Genomic DNA, 16,401 nt, shown 5'->3' on the forward strand with positions numbered 1-16,401 from the left:
AACTTGGAAAATTACTTTTCCAACACAAATAAATAGAATCAAAGTGCAAACTTTAAACCCTCATAACTTCGAAATTTTTATAGATAAAATTTTTTTAACATTTTTTCCATGTTCCGGGTATCTTACCTTATATGGTATTTTTCTCTGGGGCACGAGTTCTGGCGCAGCCTGTATATGATATACCTAATTAGATACATGAAATCATTCTTTTCTGTTTATTATTATACCAAAAGTAATAAAACCAAAAAAAAATCCTGACGTAAATTTATTTATTAGAAACCAGATAACACAATCTAATCGAATACTCAGCATAGGACTGCTTGGCTACACTTAAATTGTTATTAAAAACAATATTATCAATGTATTCAAATTTATCTTCGTTACCAAATGTTGTAGGTATTTATCTTTTAGATAAAAACGATTTTTTAATAATATTGTAAAGATACAATTCACTTTACTAGGAATTTACTATAGTAATTAAATTTACAATTAAAATGGCCAGTGATTCTAAAGTTAAGTTAGTAACATTAGATAATGTAGAAATTGAAGATATAAGACATGTCAAATTTCATAACTTCTTTTCGAGCTTCTCTTCATACACTATTCAAAGTTACCAACTTAATAAGAAACAACTTTAAAATAGAAAATTCAACTGAAACCACGTCATAATTTTTTATTCTTATGACATTTTTACAGTCTGCTAATTACTAAAAAAATTAGTCTAGAATCCTGAACTATGTTGCAACATTATTTTGTTGAAAATCCACTGTTTTTTGTGTGGCATGATTATATGCATTCCGCGTATCACATAATTCAATTAACGTGTTTCAAAATTATCTCCCATTGGTTGAAACTAACAATTAAATATCTACACTCCATTGTAAAACACAATCGGGTCCAAAAGCCATATAACTGTGCTATTTCGCACGTATTCCGGGAATATTTTCACAGATTTTATCACTAATCAATAGTTGCGATAAATAGGTATTATAGATACCGATATATTAGAGTTAAAATAAATGATCGGGTAATTTCTAAAAAAGTTAAATTTATAATAAACCCGCCTACAAGATTCGCCGAAAACCTGAATGAATCATAGTAAACTTTCACGTCTATTTTAAAATTCATTCAAGTCCACGAGCTAATGGCTATTTAAAATGAAATCCGTAAACAATCCGATTGATTCGACATTTATGGAACAAAATCGTCTTTAATTACGTCACATGGGCCGGAAATTGGTTGTTTCGATTTATATATGGCAGCATTGCGCCAATATTTCGAAAGCGAGACATGCCAACATTTTAAAAATTCGCGGCAAAAAACCGACACCGATATTTACTCAACACATGGCCTTCGCGACTTGATAAGTAACGTTATTTCAGTGATTGTTTATAACATCAAAATCAAATAAAATCCACCAGAGGTTCTCAACTTGTCACGTCCTTGTGTGTAATAATCACAACAATACGAAGTCAGTCAAATGATAAATGCTCCATTTGCATGAATTCTAATGTTTCCGGTGGCCTTGCATCTTATAAGAATTTAATTTTTTAATTGTTGCAACACCGTGCCAAGTGTGTAAAATACCTAAATCAAAAAAAAAAAAAAACTACTTGACAAATATAAAGTCTGGTCGTATGTAAATACGAAGCGCTCACAAAGCACGGTTTATCTCCGTCTAGAAAAATAAAAATCCCTTTAAAAACCTAACCTAACCAAACACAACTGTCAAAAGAAATGGAAATAAATCCCGAAATTCGGGGAATAACGCGATGATGTCATGCAAAGCCAACTAACCTTAGTGTAAGTGCTCGATCCCTCTAAACAATACATAAAAAAATCCACTAGAAACTCTTCTATCTGTCAAAGAAAAAAGAACCAAAACACAAGACTACACTACTCTCAAACACCTACTCCCGCTCCAGCATGGCGCCTCGCGCAAACTGATTTTCTCAACATTCTCAGACTGTTATGCACCAGGCGAAGCCAGAGAACGCATGCGTTCGGAATTCAATACTCATTCGATTTGAATCTACATGCATTTGAAACAAAAAGGGGCTGCCAAGAAGACACTGAAAGCTTTTTTCGGAGTTTTTAAACGAGAGACATGTGTGCGGGTTCTTGACTTTTTAATTGCTTGCGTCAAGACTGGAGGTTTTTTAACATCTTGAAATATGATTTTGAGACGTCCCCATACTTGGAGATAAAAGTACTCCAGTTTTTCGCAATGGTTTTAAGTAAATAGAAAACATAATATCGGTTTGTTTATTGTGTTTCAAAACACCAAGTAACAAAAATTTTAAGTGTTCTTGATGTCCGCATTTAGATGTAGGAAAATTTTGTTTTGTATAGTTACCAGCCCACGATTTTGAAAGAAATGTGTAAACAAAACGTCAAATCTATAAGATATGTGTTGCGTAACAATTACAAACTAACTGGTAAATTCGTACAGTAAAAATCCTTGGTACATAAACTTACTTTAAAAAAGTAAGTTGGTATCACTTGATTTTTTTGACATAATTGTGTTATTTACGATTGGTAGTACTGTTCAATAAAAATAAAATATAAATAAAAAATCAAAACAAAATTCTTAATCAAAATAATAGTTATTTTTCTACGATCTTAACACAAAGTAAGTTTTTCTACCATAATTAAAAAAAAAAAGTAGCCAATCACAAAACAATATTTATTTGTCGTACAAGGAAAGAAATGTATCTTTTCCTCCCACAGGTGGAAGTTACTCCCCGAGATTAACCACCCAGAGAGCAAAAACACTTTCTTCCAATTTAATACCTTTTTTTCTCTTAATATTCCAGTTGTGTCATTACTAGCAGCATGTTTTTCCATTCCTATGAGGGGAAATTTTTACCTCCCTCAGACTAGAGTTCAAGAGTAAAAAAAATCGAAAAAAATCAAAAGTATAAGAAAAATTGTAAAATAGATATAAGCGATAAATTAGATATAATACCCAGTTTTTGTGATAACATTGGTAGCAGAAAAATGTGTTATCGTATTATGAAGAAGGTTTGTAGTAATAACCCATATCTAAACTACTTTCTTATCAGATTATTTAAAACAAATTTTCCTCGTTTCAAAATAAGACTTGACGGAGATTTCGACTTAATTTTTTTCTTTCATTTCTCAGAATTTTTCCATGCGACCGACTACTAGCGACTGAATAAAAGTTCCGGAAATACACGCATCTGCGAACTTATTTCTCATTTTCCTCTAACTCATCCACAAAAAAACAAATCAGAAAAACCTGAAAACAAAGGGAGTGCTTACCTCCTTCCATCTCGAGCACAATCTCATTACACAAAAACCGGAAAATGCCCTCGAACCTAAATTGTATTTGACGTTTTCAACTGTCACCCTGTTTCGGCCTTATTTTCCTCAAAATTCCCAGTGATGAGTCGTCGCGCACGTCTCGAAGAAGAAAAACAACGCAACTTGAACTCCGAACTCGAAGAAGAAGAAATCCGCTTGAAAGCTCAACGCGAACGCATCTACGCACCTGTAATATGGAAACGGTTGGGTTCCGGTATCCGGATTCAAGACTTAAAGCCGGTTTATTACGATCAAGTTTTGCGAATAATCGAAGTTGGTGTCACTACGTGACAAAATGCGCTTTCACCGGTTTTGTGCTTTCAGGAATGCTATTTCCAAGAGGAGGTGCTTTGTCGGAATAGCAACATTGCAGAGGATCCAGACTCGATAAAATCCTTCCTAAATATGGTGCTGTTTTACTTGAAAGATCGCACTTCCATTATCGCTCTGGATGAGTGTGAGTTATCTGATAGGGGAGAGTGTTTGTTAAAGCGAAAATAAGCACTGAAAAGCGATTTTACTGCCGTCTTATCTTGCTCTAAATCTTTTCATTACACACAAATAAAAAGTGCGAAAGCTTGTTAAGGCACGAGGCGTATCCAAGATGACAAAAAATCACGAACTTACAGCGAAAAGTTTGTTTTCACCCAAAAATTATCACATTATTAAGTTTATTGTTTTTCCAAATTTTTACTTTTAGGAAAGTAGCAAAATATTATTACATAGCAATAATTAATATTTTTCTCTTAACAATATTTTTTTAGCATTTATCTGGAGAAATAAAATGTTTTTTTTCTAGTTTTTGACAATTTTTTTGTAAAGACAGGCACTTTCTGTAAATACATCACAGTAGATACATCTTACTTCTTACACATACTATTTGTTTTGGAAATTGAAAAACATGTGACAAGATTTTACACTTTTTAGCTATTATGCACTGTACCTACTACTTTTTTTTAAATTTTATTCGCTCTCAATGTAAAAATATAATGCAAAGACTAGAGAAAGTAAAGATTTTGAGATAATCTTTTAAACATTAACATCACTCCAGCTAATGAAGACGCTATCGCGGGCTTCCTCGTTCTAAAAGCCATCCACAAGAACGACTTTAGCAATATTTTCGGTCGAGTCTTTCACGTTGAGGGCGAAGCCCACAAAAAGTGCCTCGCATTCACTAACTACCTCGGCCGAAAAGCTGATGTTTATACCGAATTCAACTGTGACATATTTCTCCAATTTTGTCTGTTATGCATCCGACCGGAATACCGCAAAAAGGGTTTGCTAAATCCTCTTTCTAACCATCCCCTAATCCCAGATTTATAGCTCTAGGCCTACAACTGTTCCTTTCCGCTGTAGATGTTGCCCGATCCCTGAATATCCCAGTTGTGATGGGAATCCTGTCTTGTTGGACCCTTCAAAAGCTTGGAAAACGAATAGGAATGAAAGTAATAATAGTTTAAAGCTAGCCAACCAACAATACACAACGTATTGCAGACTGTGTTTGAAATTGATTACGTGGGATGGCGGGACAGATTCAACGAAATGATTTTTGATGACCCCGGAATTGGCAATTACACCTGTGCTGTGATGGCGGGACCAGTACCTCCACCCCCGGAAGTAGAACCACCCCCAACCACTAGCGAAGTTGAGGAGAAACTCACAAGGGAGGAAAAACGCAAAGCCAAGGAGAAAAAAAAGAGAAAACAAGGAGCGAAATAAGACATTATATCACAGTTCGTCTTTTATTTCGTTTGTTGCACGTAAAGGTAAAGAACGCCAAAATTCAGTACGCGTTTTAAATAAGCCTTGCTTCATTTCCAGGCTATCTAGATTGATGTGGTAGTAGTCCATGTCTTCATTTGTGACAGGAGTCCATTTATTTGGAATGTCTTCATTGGTAAATGGAGTCGGATCCCTGGAAAGTACCGTCAGAAGAATAATAATTTCAAATCGAGGATTTTACCCAAATTTGGCAAAATTGACCCAAAGAGTAGTCATAATTTTGGCAACTTTTTTGTCCTCCTGACTTGGAGGTTTGTCTGGGAAAAGTCCATCGCCAACCGGAAACAAGTATTGAAGTTCGTCCGCGTGACAGACTCCATAGTCCTTTTCCTTATCTCCGAAAATTTCGGTAAAACTGGCAACGCCGCGATGGCCGAATAAATAATAATAAACCGGCTTTTTGCTATATTTGAGATAGTACCGAATGGCTTCGTCAGCACCATTCAGAAACCACCCATCAGTATACATCTGGAACCAAAATTAAAAAAGTACCACAAGTTTGTTGGTACTCACATCCACAACGTCAAAGCGCGAATTTTCGGTAATTTTCGATGATCCGAAGTAGAAATTTCGAATTTTGTTCGTCACTTCTTTAACCTTAGTACTCGTCTCGTCATAGAGTAGTGAAATCGGTACGACTTCATCAAACTTTTCATCAAGTTCGTCGATTAAATATGGATTGCCGAAAATACCAGCAGCGCGAAGCGCCCCATCGTTGGTATTCAGCCCCACAATCCATGGTACTTCACTAAATGTACCCTTTTTCATGGTTTCGGTAGGATGTTCGACTAGGAAAGCACCCTCCGAGTCGGGTTCAATGGTCGGTTTGAAGGGAATCATAGGATCGGTGTCCCATTTCTAAAATTAGATTGTCAGTTTTTAAATTTTAATTTTTGGGGTTGGCACCATAAAAATTTGGTCTTTGGCAACAAGATCATACGCGGGGATTTGCCTTAAACATTCGACCAAGGCCTCACTCGACTCGGTGTTACAACCAAATTCTTTCGCCAACATTTTGGCATTTTTAACCCCTTGACCCTCAGGGGCCACCGCCCACAGGCAGTGTGCGGTGCCACTCTGAGAAATGGCCGTTTGGAAAAGACCTACAATCATTTCAGTGAGCAAGACTTAATTGAACTGGTAGATGCAAATAAATATTTCCGGCTATGAAAATTAATTATTGTCTTACTGACTTTTTCTAGACCTAAACAATAATTGTAAATTGTAGTTTAAAATACAATTCTTAGTGTTTATTGACAGTTACCAAACAAACATCTACCACTATCAATTTTTTTGTAAAAATAAATGACACGGACCGACCTTTGCTTAGTGGAGACATCATATGCAACTGAACACTTGCTCCTCCTGCCGACTCTCCAAAAATGGAGACTTTGGAAGCATCGCCCCCGAATTCTTCAATGTTGTCTTTAACCCATCTAAGAGCTAAATTTTGGTCTTTCATGCCGTTGTTTCCGGGACATACGTCGTCTTCTGTGCTTAAGAATCCCAAAGCACCTGAAAATTTTATTAGAAAGGACAAAAAAAGAACTAATCAGAATCACCTAATCTGTAGTTGGGAACAACAAGAATTACATCACGATCAAGAAGAATTTCAGGGCCGTACCACATAGAATTCCCACCGCCACACAACCAGCCGCCCCCATGAAAGAAGACCATGACGGGAAGGGGGGTCCCGGATTTGCCAACCTTACAATTTTTTAAATGCAATTACAAGTGCTAGATTAAGTCATAACTATGAATTAAACCAGGTCAGGTCGAATTACTCAAATCGATTGCTTTATACTTGTACATTACAATCACTTTTTCCCATTTAAAATAAAAAGTTGTAAAAGTGTAAATTGAACAAATTGTTTTTACATAAAAAGTGCCGGTTTTATAAGGTTTTGACAACTTTCCATATGAAGTAACATTGCTGTATGCTACAACATAAATCATTCATAAACGACAATGTGTCACACTTAACAATTTAATTACATTAAGGAATAAAAATCTCATTCATGCACCATTAAATTAAAGTAACCAAATGTTGGCAAATCATAATTAGTTTAAGGTGGCATTTTTCCAATTAATTGATTGTTAGGAATTTTGTTGGGTTTGGTACAATAACATGCTCTAAGTATTCATAGGCCGTATTTAAGTTGGTTAGTAATTTGGTGCTTTTTATACAGAAAAATGAAGTGACTAACACAAAAAGTATTCAGTGATATTCTGTAATAAAAGTCCTTTATTCTTTAAAATAAATTATTGCAATTACATACAATAAAGCTAAAACAAAGGCCTGAATAATACAAGACAGGAAAAAACAAAAAAGAGGAATTTGGACCGAACATAAATTTGAATATTTAGTTGTTTCAATTCTTTAAAATCTTTTTAATTCAGTTATTCATTTTAAATTTATGACCTTCGTTATCTATGCTAAAAAAAATGATTCCACATTGACATAATGAAACACAAAACTTTCATGTAAATGACAACCATTTGGTCTAAATTAAGTGTAAAATTATCGTTTTTCAATACATTTATGTTTACTCAAGCGATTTAAAACACTTTAAAAGTACAATTAATGGACACGAGAGTTAATTCGATAATTATATAGGTTGTAATAGTCAATTAGGGTTCTCGTTGCGTGACAATTTGACCAAAGGATAAATTTTTTGTATCGCCCAATTTCATTGAAGCTCATTTATTAATCACAAAGAGATTTAAACAAAAAATATGCTCTTGTAAATTAAATTTCTTTGCAGGTATGAAGGTAGTTTTTTTCAATATTCATTGTTTCAGTTGTTTTTTTCCCTATTTCAAAATAAATTAGATTAATAATAATTTTTGAGTGTTCTTCTTTCAAAAAACGTTTGAAAAATTGTTTTTAAAGTTACAATAAGTATTTTTTAACAATTAATGAAAAATAATATTAGAGTAATAAGAGTTTCAACTTTTTATAAGAAATGTATATTGTTAACCAATGAATCACAATATCTAATAATTAAAATTAACGTTAACGTAATAGTATATTATAATACTAGTTTATATAAGCAAGCCTTTAAAACACGCACGACGGGTTTAAGACCACGACGCGTCAGCGGAGTGCTTCTAACGTCGTAAGTGTTTTAAAGGCGCTTATAAACGAGTGTTATACGCTATTTTTTATTGTCCCTGCCCATTTACTATCTTTTATGAGCATTGAAAAAATGTGAATTTACACAATAAAATTATCAAAGGTTGTTTGTGAATCGTTTTCGTAGAGAAGGTTACTAGTTTACGTTGTTAAATACATTTTTTCACGTTGTAATTGGTCCAGACATTTCACTATTTCTTGTTACCTAGACAACTTTAAAATTTCAGCGTGCTATAAAGGCCAAATTACGCACGCTGCAGCGTGTTTTAATTTAGGATTATGATGCAGGTATAATAAAAAAAACGTTTAAAACCTTATCTACAAAGGTGAAAATCTAAAAAGAATTAGATAATTTAAAGTCAAATTTGATATTGCTAAACATTCTATGCAATATTTAAAAATTAAATTTGTATGTTTTCGTAAATATTAATAAATACTGAATTTTATTTTATGTTTACTTATTTTTTATTGATAACGTTAAAATGTAGACAATTAAATAGTTTTTTGCACGTTATCGAGATGTGTATATAACATTGAGCATTGAGCTATTATAATGCATAAGTAGTGAATACACAACAATATGTACTTTGGCAACTGGTGTTAAAAAATATAAAAACTTAAGAATATTTAAATTTAATTTTTTCGTTTTTTGCATAGATAATAATAATCTATTTTCTGTTACAGATAGTATGAACCATGCAATACTTCAAGGCTGTATCAAGAATCATATTTGAATTCTAATAAGCTTGCTACGAGTATATTGCGTAAAATTAAAAAAAAGTATTCATTTTTCACAGCATGAATTGCATTAAAATAATTACTTACTTCTGAAAAGTGATTTAAGATTTACTTTGATGCAACTTAATATTATGTAAATTTCGGAAATTTTCCGTAATAACAATTCAAAACAACTTGGGTGAAATTCCCGCTTTTCGCAATTAATAAACCAAACATCTGTAAATACCTGTGGCGTATAAACATTGAGATAGAGGCAGTCCTCGTCTCCCTCGATCAGCGTAGTCCTCCTGTAGATATCCCTCTGGGGGCACACGTTGTGCATGACTGTAGCCTCCTTGACCCCATCCCACTTATCCCCGGGGACCGGTGCCTGCCAAAACCCAAAAATCCAAACTCGTTCTCCTTGAGCGACACATTCGCGTCCACGTGTGAATAATCAAGAAAACTTACCTTAAACCTGAGTGCCCCTAAGGGTGGCTTAGCGAAAGGAATGCCCTCGAAGGCGCTGAATGTGCGGTTGCCCCGCGTCGTCCGGTATTTCCCCCGAAGCCGGCCCTGCGTGGTGTCGGCCTCGGGCGCTCCCGACGCCAGCGTCACTAAGAAGCACACCCAGACGATACCCAACATTTGTCTTCCGATGAGACGACAAGACTCTTAACCGGCCAGCAAGCGCTTTAAGGTGATAGGTGTGAGGTGGGGACATTTCGTAATTAACGACTATTTGAATAAATGTGGTGTGGAGTAGCCCTGGCTCTAATGAGACCGTTTGAAGCGGCCTCGGGGATTTTACGCCTGCTTACAGTTGAGAAATAGTGATTTTGATTTTTCTAAGCGGAGCTGAGAAAGGTTCAATAACATTGCGGTAATTACGAGTTCCAAAGTAATTAATAGAAATAACTAATTGAATTGTTGTGACTGGGATTGTTTGACAATATTACGAGGCAAATAGAGTAGAATTAAATATAATTACAGTGAGTTAAGTGGTTGTAAAACTGAGATACTTTAATTAAACGAATCAAGACAAACAGATAAAGATAAGAGAGATGAGAAATAATTAACATTTCAAACATTATTTTTCCTAGGATCCATTTAGTTTTAGGGTAAAACCAGTTTTCTGCAAAGTCTGAAAATTTTGAATTACAAATTTTAGCCAATCAAATAAAATTTTATTTGTTGTAGCATTTTAACCAAATTACTGCTAAGTAGCTAATTATTACAAATTTATTCTTTACTCATCCAGTGATGATTACTACTTGTAAGTTACGAGTCTCTTAATGTTTAATTAATTCAAGACTTGCCTGTATTAAGTTTTTTAATACTGTTTATTCAAGGGTACTATTAATAATAATACGAGTAATCTAATAACATAACTGCTCAATATTAAATTAATTTAAAATGCAACACCTGTTTTGTAAGTTGGTAATTTCTTATTTGCTGTTATCAGATGGCCAGTGGAGCGTATTCTTTTAATTATATTTAGTTTAATATACAGTATGTCCGCAGATTGAGTTTACAAGAGAACAAAAAATTGTCTTTGATTTTATACCAATACTTAAAAAAAACAACATTTTTTGCTTGACCTGAAACGAGCAAATCTACAGGTGTTCCGTTTTTATTGTTACAAATTTAAACAGGTGATGAAATATTCAATTTTAAGAAAAAAGTTTCCTAAGAACATGTATCGAAAAATATTATATAAGGAAACTACATCCTCTGAAAGAGGTGCATCTGTTAATTGATTTTTTCCAATATTTCAGAAACCATGGTATTTAAAATGCAAAATTTAGTACAAGTGATTGATAACCCTTATACAATCAACCGAATTCAAAATGTCAAAATTTTTATTCAGGTGCGTCCTAAACTAAGGAGGCTTAGGGTAAAAAATACCCTAACTATTTTGGCTGTTGGTTTTTGCCACTTTCAGCTACATAATTCTAAATTCCATAGTTTTCACAAAAAAGAGGTCTCTTGCGTTTTTTTTGATACAACTTACGGTTTTGAGTACAATCACTTTACAATTTATCTTACAGACCATAAAGAAAATAAAAATTAAAAATCAAATTTCTTTTACAGTTTAAGACGCCCGTGATTTAAAATTTCGACAATTGATCTTTGAATTCGTTCAGGTGTTTAAAGGTTATCAGCTGTACCAACTTTAGTAATTTTATCTATTTTGCAATAGTGGGAAAACACTATTAAAAAACACATCTTCTTGAGGGCATGTAGCTCCCTTGCGTAGCTATGATACATGTTACAGGAAACAACTGTATAATTAAAGCTTCATTATTCTGACCACCTAAGTGAAAAAAAAGTTTATTTTTTTGTAGATTCACGATGTAATAAAACTTTTACAAAATTGAAGTTGTGTATGGAAGCGATTATTAATTAAATATTTTTTATTTATTATTTCTTTTTTAAAAGTAATATATTATAGGCAACCAACAAAACACAAAAGTAATTTAAAGGTTGCTGGCTATGCTTCTAAAGATTTATTTAATTAACACTCGCCGCCAACACCACAATCAAATTTATTTTAAAAAATGAAAATCTGGGCAATTTTTATTTAATAAAGCAAATTATAGTTCTATATCTTAGGGATGTTCATTTATATCGTCCTTATTTCATTTTAATAATTTCATTATTTTACATAATTTATGAGTGTTCAGTGAGCCCGCCCACCCAGCAAAAAACAACATATGTAAATAAAAACTGTATTTCCAAACATAATGTTACATTGAATAAAAACTGTGTTTCCAAACATAATATTACACAATACACAACGAATTACGAGACCAGGCACGTTTCCGAATCATTCTCAAGATCACCCAATTGCCCTCTTTTCAGCACCGAGTTGACCACAGCCCTCGCCAAATACCCCGTCGACTGTATATACGGCACCTCCATCAACTTCTTAACCCCGTCAGTCAGCAAGCCATGATCCTGCAACATGTCCTTGACTCCATACATACCACCGTTTTTAATCCACTCATTTAAATCCTACCTTAACATACATTTCCGCCGCATCATTGATCAACTGCTCCAAATCCAACATCTGGCTGAAAAACAACTCGGGATTCCGACCCAAAATCGTCGAAACAATACTCAACAACTCCACCACCAACTGTCTATACTCTGGGCGGTTGATACAATTTAACATTTCCTCAACAAGAAGCGAAAAAGTCAATTCACACTTGGCCAAATTTGACATTGTGGGTTGTTGGGGCAGGACCTTACCCAAAACTTTGATTCCTTGAGGCGTCCGCGCCATCACATCCCATACCTGGTGGTAGAAAAAAGTGGGAACTCGACATAAACAGCCCTCGAGTTGGCGTTTTTGAAACGGGGTTAATCTATCAACAAGTGGTTAAAACAAAAGAGAGAAAAACAAAACACTGACTTTTCTTTAGCCCCCCACTCTTTAATCGACAAGACTTTGTATAACAATTGACGAACTTCGTAAGGACTGTGATCTTCAAGTTTTTTCTTGTCACCGAATATCTCTAAGTAATATTTGATAGCTTCCAAAACCCAGCCAACTCGGATTTTGAGAATTCCTTTGAAAAGATCAGGGTTTGTGGCGATTAAACGGCCGCAATAAAGGATAACTTCCTGTTGTAGGACTGCACCAATGACGTCATAAGGCTGAATTGTGTTGTACACCACGTGTTGGATTTCAGCTGGTGTCATTGGTTTGTCAAAAACTGTTTCTTTTTGACCAATAACGCCAACTGTTAACTACAATATAGCATTTACAAAACGGATAATTTACAACAAAAAATATATTTTACTTGTTTTCCGTGGACTAAAACGGCCGTTATGAAAGGACTAATAGAGTCCACATTGTGCGACAAAAGACTGCTGGTGTAACGCACGGCAGCCCAATGTCTTAAACAGCCAGCTTGATGATAAATACTATGTAGATGTTCTTCTACACCATGATCAAAAACCTTAAAATGTCCCCCTTCTCGCTTCAACAAAATACCGAAAAGTTGACACTTGCCATACAAACTTTCGGTTTGCTTAATCGCCTCGATTATCTCATGAGTTGTATTTTTTTTATAGTGCTAAATCAGCCAATCAGAACAAGTCAAATATCATAAATAACTCACCGAAAAATCTTTAAGCTCGTCATGGTAGTTAAGAACACGAGGTACATCTGTCAAACTTTGATACCCTATATAATCGTGTTGCAATTGTTTAAACTGGGTAAAAGTGTCAACAGGAAAATCAAGCACGTTCATAAAATCCAAATGTTCTGAAATAAATCACTGAGAAAAGGTTTGCCTCTTGGCTATGCGATTTACCGACACAAGAACTCGAAATCAAATTTTGCAGCCGGCCTACTCTAACTTTAACTCCTTCGCAATATCCCTTTTTGAACATGGCAAGCAAGTCGAGCATTTTCTTGAATTGTGGGTCTCTCATGTGTTCCTCGCGTATCAAAAGACACACAGTTGGGCGCCCTGACAACCTCCAGTACTTGCCAACAAATTGCAACTCAGTCTTAATATCATCAATCAACAACTCCATATCTCTGTATAAGTAGAAATCAGAAACTTCAAATATGAGAGGATAACAAAGGACGGTCGCTCCGCACACTCTATAAACCTATTTTGACATATAACCGGTTCGGTTGTAACCGCGAAACCTACTTTACTCGTCCCCAAACTCCCGATAGGTCTGACCGGACGTCCTTGCAACTTTAATTTGTGATTGATTCCGAGATTCTCATAAACTTTGACTAATTGAGTCGACGACCATACCTGGACCGGTTCTACTTCATGCGGGGTTTGAGTTTGGATGCCGTAAGTGGCCATCATGGCTTGCAGACGCATGGATTCAGCAATTAAGACGATCTGGACCACCAAATCGGTCGCAGTACCCTAACAAAAGAACACAGTTGTAAAAAACAATTGACATTCATCCTGTCATGCAAACATGGCGGGCGGGATATAAGAAGATGGACAAGTGTCAGTAACAAAATTTGATAAAGTTGAAGTTATTTGAAACAAAAAAAAACAAATGAATTACTTACAACGGACGGTTTCGCCTGGAAACACAGAACAATAAATTAATAAAACTTGTGTGATTTGTTAGAAAAGTGGGTGTGAGTGTAGGGTAGAAAATTTTACTTACAACAGAGAATTTTGCCTGAAAGCAAATCAGTAATTACTACCAGCCCTGGCTTAATTATTAGCAATTTAGAAAAAAGTCTCCAATTTACCTGGAACGCCGAGTAGCGCCCCCCTTTACGTGGCCGGTTGTAGGAGGGAAGGTAGCGTCTGATTGGGTCGAGTTCGTTGATGTGTAAAAGTCCAGCGGTTAAAAGTTGGGCTAAAATGAACATTGATTGGTTCCAGAGGAAGAGACCGTCCTCCTTTGAGGCGGTGCGAGTAGTGGTGTTAGGGGCGGCGCGTTCCGCGTCGATATTTTCAGCAGAAACGTAGTAATATTGGGGAATTACCGGGTCTACAAATTTTATTTACCACACTTGATTGAATTCTAATCAAAGTTTTTACCCCCGGTTTGATCCAAATAAATTCGTTGTTTTAGCAAGTCTTGATATTCGGATATCTGGTCAGGTAAAGATTTAAAAACGCCATCTATGATCATAAATATGTAAAACAGAGGCCATTCGCATTCGATATTTTCAAAATGTTTGATTTCCCCATTTTCGTAATATCTCCGTTTTGTATCCTCGACACAAGTCTTATAACCGTCTCGAAGGAATCGCTTAAAACCATATTTGCCCTTTAGTCGACTAACAATATTGTTTTTTGCCTCGTTATATAATAAATCTTCGTGAGTAGAGAAAGCCGGAAATGAAATTGTAGGTAAGAGAGCCGAATCGACTTCCTACAAAATCAAAATATACATGAAATCTAAAAAAATCGGGAAATATTACTTTAGAACTTGACTCTCGGGGAAGTAAAGTCTCAAATATGCTCCTATTACGATTGTGAGCATCAATATCGACATAGACGACGCTCCAGGAAGCCCCTTGTTCGCCAAACAAATTACAGCCGTTGATTGCCTCCAAGGCTGATTTGGCCAAACCAATTGAACTAGCGTGAATTTCAGGAGTACCATCATTGTATTTGCTTCCACGTTCCCACATGCCGTAGTCAGGCGTCCGGTAGGCCCGCTCAACGTAATACACCAAGTTTTGCACAAATGCCACCTCATCCTAACAAATGTCGCGTTGAAATATGCACAAAAAATGGCGTAAGTTGGGTAATTTTTGATCATGTCTGGTATAGACTTATCGACTATCCCTTGTATGTGCAAAAATTCCCAAATTTTGCGCGCAAAATTCAAATGTACCTGAGTATAAATAATCTGGAGTCCCGATGCTATCATTTGTACTAAAAACAGCAAGTAAATTGAAACGGCATCAATTTGAAGGTGGCTGTAAGAATCGTCGGTGTAGACCTCATTCCCTGTTGTTAGATGAAACTTTACGTGAAGTGCATGGATGTTACATTGGTTTTTCTTGAATAATTCGATTCGGGAGGCTTGTTTAATCCAACATTCGAGGATTCCACGCATGCATTTAACTGCTGATTGTCCCAATTCGTACGATTTGCCCCTGTCGTCGTCTATTCGCCGGTAGGCTTGATATAGCCCCCATACCGCAGCCGCGCAATAAACACTGTCGCGGACACTCCCGATTGTAGTATTGCTGGATAAAACGGGAAATAGGCCCGTTATGGGGCTCTGATAAAGCAAAAGTTGTCGTTTGACTACAAGAAAATTGGTAATTGGGGGTTGCTAGAGACTCCCTGTAAAGTACCCATGCCATAGTAAATATCTAGCTGGCGGACAGTGTCTTCGTAGTTTGAAAGTTTAAGGAATTGCTCGTAATTCACGTTGTCTTCGAGAAGGCGCCCTTTGCGAGGAAGGTGGCTAAAATCAAAAACAAAAAAGTTCGCATAATATAAATTATATTTTATTGTCACCTTTTTTCACCCGTCATTGCATAAAAAATTATTTGTGCATCCCTGTAATTACATGTTAGGTAACAATGTCAAAACAAGGGCATATGCAAAAATAGGGTTATGTTTTTGTTTAATTGTCAGAAATATGAATATAGTCAGAAACGTCAAAGTGCTATACCGGGTGAGTCACCGAAATGTTATTTCTCACATAAGCGGAAAATGCGGGCTTTTGGATATTCAAATGGAAAATATTGGTAAGATAATATTTCGTAAGAATTGTACGCCTGAAATATTTGTTTTGTTTCTCACAAAAGTTATTTTTGGATATTATTTTTATACAATTCTTTTATTTTGTTAAAAATTGATTTTTTTTTTCCGAAACAGACAAGTTGTCACAAGTCACATGACAGTGACAAGCGGCAGTCGCGAAAAATACAAAAAATAAAATAAAAATGGTTTATTTAAACGTACAGAATATAT

The 16,401-nt window shown here is 35.3% G+C and overlaps 4 protein-coding genes across 8 annotated transcripts in view; 1 reads left to right on the forward strand and 3 right to left on the reverse strand.

Annotated features, from left to right (window-relative positions):
- Positions 1-1,937, reverse strand: part of LOC123012958 (ras-associated and pleckstrin homology domains-containing protein 1) — a 39,530-nt gene extending 37,593 nt beyond the window's left edge. Inside the window, exon 1 of the mRNA XM_044411206.1 lies at positions 1,798-1,937. Coding sequence (XP_044267141.1) covers positions 1,798-1,833 — 36 coding nt within the window. The 5' untranslated portion in view covers positions 1,834-1,937. The remainder of the gene's footprint in view (positions 1-1,797) is intronic.
- A 1,248-nt stretch (positions 1,938-3,185) lies between these two features.
- On the forward strand, positions 3,186-6,286 carry LOC123012698. Its single transcript, XM_044410774.1, has 6 exons — positions 3,186-3,600; positions 3,652-3,784; positions 4,379-4,603; positions 4,651-4,772; positions 4,822-5,093; positions 5,149-6,286. The coding sequence occupies exons 1-5, from the start codon at positions 3,409-3,411 to the stop codon at positions 5,044-5,046; spliced, it is 897 nt and encodes a 298-aa protein (XP_044266709.1). The 5' UTR covers positions 3,186-3,408; the 3' UTR covers positions 5,047-5,093; positions 5,149-6,286.
- On the reverse strand, positions 5,055-9,646 carry LOC123012696 (juvenile hormone esterase-like). Its single transcript, XM_044410773.1, has 8 exons — positions 9,434-9,646; positions 9,210-9,353; positions 6,672-6,816; positions 6,430-6,624; positions 6,016-6,212; positions 5,623-5,967; positions 5,291-5,577; positions 5,055-5,242 (listed from the first exon to the last, which is right to left on the reverse strand). Exons 1-8 carry the CDS (start codon positions 9,608-9,610, stop codon positions 5,056-5,058), a joined length of 1,677 nt encoding a protein of 558 aa, XP_044266708.1. The 5' UTR covers positions 9,611-9,646; the 3' UTR covers position 5,055.
- A 2,034-nt stretch (positions 9,647-11,680) lies between these two features.
- Positions 11,681-16,093, reverse strand: LOC123012357 (probable phosphorylase b kinase regulatory subunit beta). 5 transcript variants are annotated; one of them, XM_044410216.1, is made up of 15 exons: positions 15,943-16,093; positions 15,777-15,889; positions 15,308-15,726; positions 14,889-15,170; positions 14,503-14,839; positions 14,208-14,452; positions 14,120-14,134; positions 14,019-14,033; positions 13,636-13,866; positions 13,288-13,591; positions 13,093-13,238; positions 12,772-13,047; positions 12,381-12,718; positions 11,985-12,333; positions 11,681-11,923 (listed from the first exon to the last, which is right to left on the reverse strand). In XM_044410216.1, the coding sequence occupies exons 1-15, from the start codon at positions 15,957-15,959 to the stop codon at positions 11,768-11,770; spliced, it is 3,243 nt and encodes a 1,080-aa protein (XP_044266151.1). In that variant the 5' UTR covers positions 15,960-16,093; the 3' UTR covers positions 11,681-11,767. The 5 variants fall into 5 exon arrangements, with proteins under 5 accessions (XP_044266151.1, XP_044266150.1, XP_044266152.1 ...); XM_044410215.1 differs by having other exon boundaries at positions 11,681-11,935; XM_044410217.1 differs by lacking the exon at positions 14,019-14,033 and having other exon boundaries at positions 11,681-11,935.
- Between the last annotated feature and the right edge of the window lie 308 nt (positions 16,094-16,401).

Source organism: Tribolium madens, unplaced genomic scaffold (assembly GCF_015345945.1).
Source record: "Tribolium madens isolate multiple individuals breed KSU strain unplaced genomic scaffold, Tmad_KSU_1.1 Scaffold_96;HRSCAF=242;Tcas5.2_LG5, whole genome shotgun sequence".
NCBI lineage: Eukaryota > Metazoa > Arthropoda > Insecta > Coleoptera > Tenebrionidae > Tribolium > Tribolium madens.